A 12,418-nucleotide genomic window follows, 5' to 3' on the forward strand; every position below is an offset into this window, starting at 1 on the left:
ATTTAAATATATATTAAAAACAGTAAAATTACAAAATTAACAGAAAAAAAATTAATTCAACACCAGCACAACAATATGGTGTCTCAACTCTCACATACATTCATTTGAAGCTTATACATGTACTATACATAAACATTTTTAATAATATGCATAATTTAGTAAATAATTTTTAATAACAGAAAAATAAAAAAATAGTAGGAAGAATAAAAAAATAATTTTGACACTACAAATTCATAGATCATCACTCTAAAGTAAACATATATAAATTTGGAAGCAATTTAACATGATTTAAGGCACAAATGAAACAAAAAAAAAAAAAAAAATGAGGAAGTTGGTTATTCACCTTGCAAGATTTGAGAAAATGCACAAATGGAGGAGCAAATCAAATGTTTGAAGGAAATGGAATACAAGAAATTAGGTGTAGAATGGGATGAAAGCAAGAGAAATCAGCAAAAATTGCAAAATGAGGTCGAAATAGCTCTGGCGATATGGCTCGAAATGTCGAAATAACGTCGAAATGGCGAAACTGGGTTGATTTTGGGTATTTTATAAGTTGCGCAAGTGTCTTTTCGGCCCGATATGGATACATTTCGTGCCTACTACTATATTTCGTTTCGAGTTGGATTTTTGCAGGCATTTCGATCGAAATTTCGACCATTTCGATCGAATTTTCTTCCATGAGTCAGGAGAGGGTCCACCACCTTCCGCCATCATCTTCTTTATATCTTCGAGCATAGTATCAATCGATTTCACATATGCTTCCATCTTTGAATAACCTTGTAGTTGAGCCTGGACAAATTGCTGGGCTGGATCTTGGGCTTTGCGATTCTTTTCTTCGAAAGCGTTGTGGATCTGAGCTTCATTCATCTGAAGTAAATCTTTAGCTTTGAGGAGACATGTCAAAGCATCATGTTTTTATCTCTTAAGTTGGGATATCTTAATTCTGGAGGAATTAACCTCTTCGACCAATCTGGAAAATGTGATATGCTTGTGGAGAGACTTTGGACTAAGTCTTGCATCTCCATTTTTGTAACAGATGATGAATTGACAAGTGCTCTCTTAAAATCTTTTTGATCTGATTTTTCAATCTTTGTAGAAATTAATTCCAACTGTTCTTCGGGCATAGTCAAAAGCTTGTGTCAAATCTGTAAATCCTTGGTATAAAGGATTTTTAAAATCTTTAATACGTATAGCAACATCTGACCATGATGTATAAACACCAGGTAATTTCCCCTTTATAACCGCACAATAGTGGTATCTTGAGGATGATCTGGATTGAGACATATTCATCTGATAACATAAGCTATTCATTGCCGTAGCAAAATAATCTCTTTTGTTTTTATCAGCTGGGTTTTGGATCACCTGATGGTGTGATACCTAGAGATAATCCAAAACAACTTTATCTTCTTGACCAACTTCAAGTAAATTCTTGAATTGGAATCTAGGGTCAATGGTAAACAGATAGTTCTGACAAAATCTACATCTTCTTGGAACATGTTTCTCCTTTAGGTTAGGAGAACTAATCTTTACAACCTTTTTATCTTTAGTGGTTTGTCCCACTGTATCTTTTATTGCTTCTTCAAGCAGCTTTTCTTTCGTCTTTGGAGACAAATCTTTGTTCTGAGCTGGATCAGCCATCTGAATCATAATCAAAGTGATAGTTAGGATCATATAATGAAACCTGCTCCTCAGCTGTAATATTTTGAAAACATGTTATTCTAGATAAATAATCTGCGATAAAATTGTCAGTACCTTTAACATGCTCAAATTTTATATTGAATCCTTTATTAACTATTGTATCTCGAAAGACAAGCCACCTTCTTTGAGAAATCTTGTTTTCATTTAAATTTTTATAGAATTTAACTATGGCTTTGCAATCAGTGCGAACTAAAAACTCCTTATTCTATAAAAAGAACTTAAAGGCTTCAAGTCCTTTAATTACTGATTCTACTTTGAAGTCTATTGCAGCAAGGGTTTTGTTTTTATGTAATCCTGACGCATATCTACATAGAACTTCAGTATTCTTGGTAGAATACTTATTAGGTCTAATTTTGAGAATTGCTCCCCATCCATATTGAGATCCGTCAGTTTCAACAATATGAAACAATCTTCTTTAGGATATCTTATAGGTTGTACTTTAGAAATCAGTTCTTTTATCCTTTTAACTAAGGCAATATCTTGTTGGTTAAATTTTTTTTCTCCTTTTTGCGAGGTTTTCGCATAGAGTGGTCCAAACATTTTTCCAAGATCTCTTATAAAATCTCTGGCTTGGTTAACTAATCCAATAAAGGATCTTATTTAGGTAACTCCTTCAAGTTTATCTAGAAATTAAAGGGCTTTTCTAGCAATGTGGTCTTGTAAAGATACGAGTTCTTTACCTAAATTTAAGCCTAGGAATTTGATCTCATCTTTCCCTATTTCCATTTTCTTTTTGGAAATAACTAAGCCGTGGTCTTTAAATAATCTAAATACCACCAACAAATGTTGAAAGTGATCTTTCTCATTCTGGGAATATACCAGAATGTCATCTATGTAAACGACTACAAATTTCCTATATGGTAGGAAAATCTGGTCCATTCTACGCTGAAATACCGAAGGGGCATTTTTTAGGCCAAATGGCATAACTAGCCACTCATAATGTCCTCTACTTGTAACAAAGGCTGTCCATGGAATAGAATCTTTATGTACCATAATCTGATGAAAATCTGACTTTAAGTCAAATTTACTAAAAATTTTAGCTTTATCAATATGAGCTATAAGAAAATCTCTTCTAGGAATACTATAAGCATCATCAACGGTGTTGTCATTAAGACGCTTATAATTTATTTCCATTTTGCTTTTACATATTTTCTTTTCAGATTCTTTGTTGACAATAAAAGCAACTGATCTATGGGGACTATCAGAATTTCTGATTAATCCAAGCTTTAAGAGTTCGTTAATATGTAAATCAAACTCTTCATCATCTTTAGTGTTATATTTAGGAATGCCTGTAACAATCCTAATATCTGGGTTTTTCATTTCAAGTTTAATATAAGGCCTATCTTTATCCCAATGTTGAATGTTCAAGGGGATTTATATCTTGAATAACCTTAGCCTTTTCGAGTTTCTTTACAATCTGTTTTATCTGGTTATCAATTGAAATATTTAGTCTTCCGAATCAAGCTGGTAACCAGATTCATTTTCATATTCCTCAAAATCTAAGATTTGTTGTCTGAGGTAATTTTTAGAGACTTTATCTTTGGAACATTTCAAAATTTTACAAGATCCAGGGATCTTGCATTTACAATCTTTTGGCAAAACTTTTGGGGTATTTTATACATATATATAAAAAAGAAAATCTATCTTCAATCTCTGATGTTGATAATTACATGCAAGCACATACAGCTTCTCCTTGACTGGAAGACTCCAACAAAGTGAACTTCCCCAATACAACAAGGACTAAGCCTTATCTCAACCTAATGGGGTCACCTATATGGATCCAAGTAGAGATGGACAAAAAAATATAAAATAAATAAAGGGAAATAAAGCAAGTGGTAAACAACATTGAAAGAATTTTAGAGCGCCAATCCCTTTTAGCCTTGACCAAGTCACCGAAGAATTAAAATATGGTGGATGAAGTGGAGAGGAGCGTCTAGGGTCTTATGCAGTTGATGTATTCTTTCAAAGCTTAAAGAAAAATTCTGTAGGACTGTTGTTCGACTAGATATGATGTATGGTGCAGAGTGTTGGGTTGTTAAAAAGAATCAGATAGATAAACATAGTGTAGTAGATATGAAGATGCTACGATTGATGTGATACAAACCCTGTTAAAGAATAAGAGACCTAATGACCGATAAGAGATTCAAGACCGTTCTTCAAAAGGATTTGGATGTCGTCCCAATACTTATAATGAAGCAAGAACCTTGGTATTTGAAGATGTCACAATTTGTTTTGGAACTGCTATGTCTCAATTTGAATGCCACGGAAATTCGATAAGTTTAATAATTTTGGTCAAGAACCAAAGAGAATATAAACTCTCAAATTTGTGTTAAAAACTGTTGTGTCCTTCGTGTTCCAATTACATTGTATAGGTTGATAACTAGAAAAAAAGGAAAGAAGATCTTCCAAAGAAAAGAAAGCATGATCTTCAAGAGAAAGGAAAGTAGAAATTATATAAAGGGAAATACCAAACACCAAACACCAAACAAAGGAAGAGACAAAAAACAATCAATTGCCATATTTTGGGAAGTCAACCACAACTAGTATATCCTTCCACTATTCATGCCATCCTTGACCAAAAAGAAAAGGTAAGTTTCCAATCATGTTCTCCAATTTATGTTATTGTCCAAAAAATCTTGATATGAATATATCTGACAATTTATTGCTCTCTCTAATCAAGGAAAGTGATTGCTGTCTTTTTCATGCCAATTATTGCAACAATCCATTTTGGATATCATTCCAAATGACTCCAAGGTTTGAATTATGGAATTCCATCTTTGATAAACTTGGTCAACACCTTCAATGGGCCTCCATGATTTGGCTTGAGCCTAGGTAGCTTGAATCAGTCCATTAAGCGCTTCTTTGAATTTCTTAGACTGACCTTTTGTAACTGGCCCAAGTGCCCAACTAGCACTTGAATTGGATCCTTTAACATTGCGTCATGATTTTCATCATTCCTCTCCTCTTGAAAAGGATTTATCCTCAAATCATCACCTACATCAAACGGACTTAGATTAGTAACATTAAAAGTAGCACTAACATTGTACTCACCAGGCAAATCGAGCTTATATGCATTGTCATTGATCCGCTCGAGGACTTGAAAAGGTCCATCCCTTCTTGGTAGCAGCTTGGAACTTCTTTTTGCTGGAAACCGCTCCTTTCTCATGTGCAACCAAATCCAATCCCCGGGTTAACTTCATGTTGAGTTTTGCCTTCTCATGGATTTGTTTAACAAATTCAGCTATTTACTTTCCTTTAAAATTAACATGCTCAGAAATAGGTAGTGGAGATAAATCCAATGGAGTCAAAGGATTAAATCCATAAACAATTTCAAGTGGTGAGAACTTAGTAGCAGAATGAATAGCACAATTATAAGCAAACTCAACATGTGGCAAACAATCCTCACATGTTTTGATGTCCTTTGTAATTATAGCCCTCAACAAAATAGTCAAAGTCCTATTTACTACTTCTGTTTGACCATCAGATTGTGGATGATAAGTAGTAGAATACAATAACTTAGTTCTTAAGTTACACTACAAGGCCTTCCAAAAGTAACTCAAGAACTTAGCATCTTTATCTGAGACAATTGTCCTAGCATTCCATGTAATCTCACAATCTCCCTAAAAAACAAATCAGCAACATGTGAAGCATCATCTGTTTTGTGACATGGAATAAAATGTGTCATTTTGAAGAATCTATCCACCATCACAAATATTGAATCTCTACCCCGTTTAGACCTAGGCAATCCTAACTCAAAATCCATTGAAATATCAATCTAGTTGGGCACGTTAGAAGAGGCAGGGCTAAGAAATTCAAAGAAGTGCTTAATGGACTCATTCAAGCTACTTGGGCTCAAACCAACTCATGGAGGCCCATTGAAGGTGTTGATAAAGTTTATCAAAGATGAAATTCCATAATTCAAACCTTAGAATAATTTGGAATGATATCCAAAATGGATTGTTGCAATAATTGGCATGAGAAAGGCACCAGTCACTTTCCTTGATTAGAAAGCAATAAATTGCTAGATATACTCATATCAATATTTTTTGGGCAATAACATATATTGGAGAGCATGATTGGAAACTTATCTTTTCTTTTTGGTCAAGGATGGTGTGAATAATGGAAGGATATATTGGCTGTGGTTGACTTCCCAAAATTTGACAATTGATTGTTGTTTATCTATTCCTTTGTTTGGTATTTCTCTTTATGTAATTTCTACTTTCCTTTCTCTGGAAGATCATGTTTTCTTTTCTTTGGAAGGTCTTCTTTCCTTTTTTTTTTCCCCGGCTATCAACATATATAATGTAATTGGAATTTTCAAGGACACAAAGATTTTAATACAAATTTGAGATTTTATATTCTCTTTGGTTCTTGACCAAACTTATTGAACTTATTGGATTTTCGTGGCGTTTGAATAAAAACTTATCAATCCGCAGTTCCACAACTGATTGTGGCGTCTTCACATACTAAGTTTTTTGCTTCATTATAAGCAATGGGTCAAGGTCTTGCATCAAATCCTTTTGAAGAACGGTCTTCAATCCCTTATTGATCTTTGGGTCTCTTATTCTTTAATGGGGTTTGCATTAGGATGAGTGGCAAAACTAGGAAGGATAAGATAAAGAATTATTATATTAGAGTTGGTTTGAGAGTTGCTTTCGATAAGTGATTAGTTATGAGAAAGTCATTTGAGGATGGCATGACCATGTTCAACGAAGGTGTATAAATGCCCCCGTACAAGGAAGTGATATAATCCAGATTGAAGGAACTAGAAGAGCTAGGGCAAACCTAAGATAACCCTTTAGAGAGGCGGTGAGAAATGATACACATAACTTAGGTCTTGTATCTAGCATGACCTCAAACAAAACTAATTGGAGGGCAAGAACCATCTAGCCAACCGCATTTAGTTGGGATAAGGCTTATTGTTCTTGTTGCAAGTCACTGATTTTCGAACATATATACGAAGAATTTCAATGTCCAAAGTAAAAGAAGCTCTAAGAAGGATGAAAATAAGCAAGACACAAGGTCTTGATGAAATCCCAATAGAAGTATCTTAGGAACCTACGGGTTTACTTGGTTGACTAAGTTGTTTAATAAGATTATTAGCACAAGAAAATGCTAGATGAATGGAGGAAGCATCGTGGTTCCTCCAAAAATAAATGAGATATTCAAAGCTTTAATAACTATAGAGGCATTAAACTAATGATCCATACTATGAAATTATGGGAGAGAGCAATTGAAACCCGTCTAAGACAATTTACCACAATCATGGAAAACCAATTTGACTTTATGTTGGAAAGATCCACAATGGAAGCTACTTACCTTATTAGGAGACTTATGGAAAGGTATAGAGAGTGTAGGAAGGACTTTCATATGGTATTTATTGACTTAGAAAAAGCTTATGATAAAGTTCTTAGAGCGTTAATTTGGCGAGTACTAAAGAAAGCAAGTGTTGCAAGTAAATATGTGGATATAGTGTTTTTTTTTTTTGGGTGAAATATGTGGACATAGTTAATGATATGTATAATGGTTCACTAATAAGTGTAAGAATAATAGGGGACAAAGTAATGAATTCCTAATTATAGTTGGGCTACATCAAATGATTAGTTTTAAGCCCATGTTTATTTGCACTTATAATGGATGAATTAACCAAAGACATTCAAGATGAGAGTCCTTGGTGTATGCTTTTTACTGATGATATCATTTTGATAAATGAGACTCAAGTAAGGATTAATACTAAGCTAAAATAATGTAGAGCAACTTTGGAATCAAAATACTGAAAACTAAGTAGAACAAAGACATAATATCTAGTTTGTAACTTTGGTCTTGATCGGGTGGACAATGAGGTGGTGAACTTGATGATAAGGAGATCTCTCAAAGTGATTGTTTTGGGTACCTTGGTTCAATCATAAATAAATAAGGTGATATAGAGGATGATGTTTTCCAAAGAATTAAAATAGGGTGAAGCGGAGAGGCGCATTTGGGGTCTTGTGTGATCGACGTATTCCTTTAAAGCTCAAAGGAAAATTCTATGGGACTGTCGTTTGACCAGCTATGATATATGGTGCATAGTTGGGCTGTTAAAAGAATCATATAAATAAACTCAATGTAGCAAAAATGAATATGCTAAGATGGATGAGTGGCAAAACTAGGAAATATAGGGTAAGGAATGATCATTTTAGAGTTGGTTGAGGAGTAACTCCAATAAGTGATAAGCTATGAGAAAGTCTGTTTGAGGTGGCACAACCACATTCAACGGAGGCTTGTAAATGCCACTGTAAGGAGAAGTGATATAATCTAGATTGAAGGAATTAGAAGAGCTAGAGGGAAGACCTAAGATAACCTTAAGAGAAGTGGTGAGAAAGGATATGCATGGCTTAGGCCTTGTATCTGGTATGACCTCAAACAGAGCTGATTGGAAGGCAAGAAACCGTGTAGCCGACCCCATTTAGTTGGGACAAGGCTTGATGATGATGAAGATGAATCCTTTTCAGCTTGGATCCATTAAAAAAAAAGTTTTAGCTACATACTGCTAAACCGCCCAACATTTTACTCTAGGCCTGAAAAATGATTGTAATACGATGGCGGCATTGCAACATCTTGATCCAATTAAATGGGGTTGACCACTTGGATCTTTTCTCTTCAGTCAGTTCTATTTGAAGTCATAACATGCACAAGGCCTAAGCCAAGCATCTTTTTCTTCACCACTTCTTCTATGGTTATCTTAGGTCTGCCCTTGTCTCTTTTGGTCCCCTCTATCTGAATCAGGGCAGTCCTTCGAACTGGGCCATGCAGAGGCCTTTGTTGGACATGACCATACCTTGAATGACTCTTTCTATGTTTGTTATGAAACAGAACTACTCCCAATTTGAACCTCGCTCTAATATGGTCATTCCTAAATATAAATCCCAAATATAAAGTTAAAATAACAGATTACCATTAAATTGCAAACTATTAAATGAATCCCTAAGTATCTGGACTTGGACTAGATTTGGATCTAGCTTGTCTTGGCTTAGGCTCCCAAATGAGTTTGTAATGGTCCAATGAGCTACTGCATCATCAGGGTTATCTGATTTCCTATTTCAAGATAAAATTTTCTCCTTCAATGTTATTTACTCTGTTCTGGTGATCCTGAATTTCTTCAAATCTCGTTCTAGTTGGAGACTTCTTGTTGCACCAGTTGAACTGCCAGTGTTTTTTTTTTTTTGGTAAATAAATTCTTCCTTAATGTTGTACAGCTGTCTGTGCTGTTATTGGTGATGGTAACAAAAGGGCTCTCATCGTTGTCTCTCTCTCTCTCTCTCTCTCTCTCTCTCTCTCTCTCTCTCTCTCTCTCTCTCTCTCTTTATGTGTTTCCTCTTTGGTACTTTTCAAGAATTGGTTAACCAACATATTTACAGTAAACAGGATGGAGACGAGACTGATTGTCTGAGACTTCATTTCTGAGTAGATATTTTTGGTTTTTGAGTCTCTTCAATTTGTGTATGCTTAATGGATGCCAAATGTTAAGACCTGTTAATATTTCCTTGCAGATTCTTTGTGCTATTGGTTCGTTTTCTTTGCTGTCCTTTTATCTAGTTTTCAAGATGTAGTGGCAGTGCAGACAACAGTTGGGCCCAGTCCTCTTATTCCCATTGCTGTCCTTGCTAGCTCCCCTAGTAGTGGGCTTTTCGATCCTATAGAGATTTCACCATCTGTGATTCCACATTATCCAATTCCAGCAGAACCGTTGTCACCAATGTACCCACCATTCCCTACCCCGTATGAGCCAATCTTGACTGGAAAATGCCCGTTAAACTTCTCTGCTATTTCGAAAATCATGGAGAAAACTGCAATAGATTGTGGTCCACCTTTGGGTCCAGTTCTTGGGAATGTTATCTGTTGCCCTCAGGTTAATAGTTTACTACACATTGCCCAAGGTCATCACAGTATGAAGTTGGATGAGCTGGTTTTCCCAATGGGAGTGGCCAATGAGTGTTTCGCAGATATTATCAGTATATTATCCAGCAGAGGGGCAGAAAACAGCACAATACATAGTCTTTGCTCCATAAATTCATTGAACCTCACTGGTGGGTCCTGTCCAGTGATGGATGCAACTACATTTGAGAAAATGGTAAACACAAGCAAATTACTTGATGCTTGCAGTAGCATTGATCCACTTAAGGAATGCTGTAGGCCAATATGCCAGCCTGCTATCACGGAAGCTGCTTTACGCATTTCATCAGCAGGATCAACTATTTTTGCAAATGCAGATGTAGTGGAAGAGTCTAATGGGATAAACACCCTTAATGATTGTAAACGGGTGGTATACTCCTGGCTTTCAAGGAAGCTGTCATCGGATGCTGCAAACACTGCATTTCGAATATTGTCTGCCTGCAAAATTAACAAAGGTATGATGTTGTTCGCTAACCTTGACATTATACAGTTAGTATTGGAGAATATGTCTGATGTGTATCGCTTTTTATCTGTTGGGTAAATTTTCTGCTAGTTTTGGTTCTTCTCTCAACTTGTAGAATGGCTATGTTAACATAAATCATTTTCCAGATAGATCTTACACTACTGTTTTGATGTATATATCCGTTTCTGTATTTTGGTTTACAAACCTCACCATTTTTCACTCAAGTCCTGACTCTAAACATACTTATATGATTTACAACTGTAGTATACAACCCCCAGACGGTCATTGTTCCTTGGTTGCTCATAGGTTAGAAAAACTTGGCTTCTTGGCTCTTCATAAGATCTTTCTTCTTCTTCAGAAGTGTAAATTGGGGGAATTTTGATGAGTTCCCTGATGTAATGTTTGTAATAAAATGGATAAACAGAGGTAATATAGTAGCCACAAAGTTAATATTTATTTTATTCATCATCAGTACATGGACTGGAGAATTTTTTATGTCAAGCCACAGCTAGAGTTGCTGGAGAAGACCATGAGATCTTTCAAATCACATACCTTAAAATATTAAGCTCTGTCAGATAGAGTTTACGTTGATTGGCAGAGGGAGAATAATAGAACATAGGTGGTGTGATTCTCAGGCACCTTTAGTATAATGATTGAGACGGCCTATAGTTACTTAAGGGTTCTATGGCAATGATTCTATGCTAATTTCTTGAAAATGGGCAAGAAACAGTTTTTCATGTTTTTGTTTCTCATTTCTGGCTGTTGAAATATTGTATGGTTGTAGCTGATGGGCACACTTTCTTTTTTTAATAAAACGGACTAAGAAAAGTTAAACACATCTATTTAAACTTAAACTTCACCCTCAACAGATGTGTTCTTTTTATGAAACCTCAACACATGTTCGTAGTGATGTACAATGAAGTCATCCAATTCTTGTCCTTTTTTTCCTTCTCAAACACTGAAACAATCTTCTGATACTTTGTTATGAATGTTGTGTTAAGATATCATGTTCCCTACCTCATCTTTGTTTAGTTATTTTATATATGCAATTCCAAACTTGTATTTACATTGGAAATTCAATGTACTTCAAAACTTTCACTTTACCTTGGGAACTCGTTCACCATTGATCCAAATGAAAAACATTGAAAAATCTTAGAATTACTAAAGCAGTGCAAAAAAGGGTATTGAAGAACATGAAAAAGGTTGGATGGATCACTCCTTAAACCTCAATTACTTCATTATGAAAAGAGATGCAGAAGGAATTGGGAAACACCGTCTAAAATTGAGGAGTCTGAATGTGGAAGAGAATGATTTTAGGTTGTAATTGCTAGAGGACCCCAAGCCTCTCCAATGGGGGAATGATACATTTTCCTTACATTTCATAGGAACCCAAACCTCACAAATTTGTGACCTAAAAGTGAATCCTCCAATACATCTAATCAATCAGGAGAATCAACCACAACCAATCAATCATGTAGAGCACCCTGAATGTGAAGAGAAGTTGTAATTGCAACTGGGCAAGTAACAAAAATATCAAAATTGCTTCGATTTGATTCGAACTCTCCAATGGAGGAATGATACATTGTCCTCACGTTTCATTGACTACAGCATTGGAACCCAAGCCTCACAAATTTCCAATCTAAAAGTGAACCCCTCCAATTCATCTAATCAATCAGGAGAATCAATCACCAATCAATCGTGTAGAGTACCTAGAGTGTCATCGTCCCTGTAAATGTAGTACCTGAAAAACAAATCCTAGTAACCCAAAGATCAAAACCACTAATTACCAATAAAAATAGAAAAATCTGAAGATCATAGAATACGACTGAAAAGAAATGATAGTATAGATCCAATGCTTACTCTATCATAGAGTTTAACTTGAGTACCACCATAATTGGGCAATAGGACAGTATCTTCCTCTTTTACAGAAATGGGGATGACATTCCTTGCCCAGTCTCGTGTTCCTGGTCCTACCGCCGCCACCACTTTCCCCGAGTTTAGCTTAAGTTCATGCAAAACATTCACCAGATTGTCAATCAAACAGAACCTATAATGGCAAAGTTTGCGAAAGGAAACATCCTGCATGAACTCAGGTTTATCTGGTTAGTCTTCTTGGGAAGAAGAGTACCTGATGCAGAATTAAAGACATATTTAAGGAAGAAAAAGCCCATTGGGTTAGGCCCATTAACGGCCTAAAGCTATCACCCAAATCAGCCCATGGCTATCATGGGCTAGGACTGTTTTAGTGGGTTAAAGTTAGCCCACATATGTTGAACTTCATAGTCAAGACTTAAGCCCAAGTCTAGATTTTGAAAAGTCAATAAA

At 35.5% G+C, this 12,418-nt stretch overlaps 1 protein-coding gene across 5 annotated transcripts in view; it reads left to right on the forward strand.

Annotated features, from left to right (window-relative positions):
* The window catches only part of LOC149005173 (putative GPI-anchored protein At1g61900), a 37,179-nt gene that overhangs the window by 16,865 nt on the left and 7,896 nt on the right, over positions 1-12,418 (forward strand). For all 5 annotated transcript variants that reach the window (XM_089167741.1, XM_089167742.1, XM_089167744.1 and 2 more), the window contains one exon: positions 9,228-10,085. In XM_089167741.1, the coding sequence (XP_089023867.1) occupies positions 9,228-10,085 (858 nt within the window). The remainder of the gene's footprint in view (positions 1-9,227; positions 10,086-12,418) is intronic.

Source organism: Hakea prostrata, chromosome 9, assembly GCF_041222555.1.
Source record: "Hakea prostrata isolate BN-2017 chromosome 9, UWA_Hpros_2, whole genome shotgun sequence".
Lineage (NCBI taxonomy): Eukaryota > Viridiplantae > Streptophyta > Magnoliopsida > Proteales > Proteaceae > Hakea > Hakea prostrata.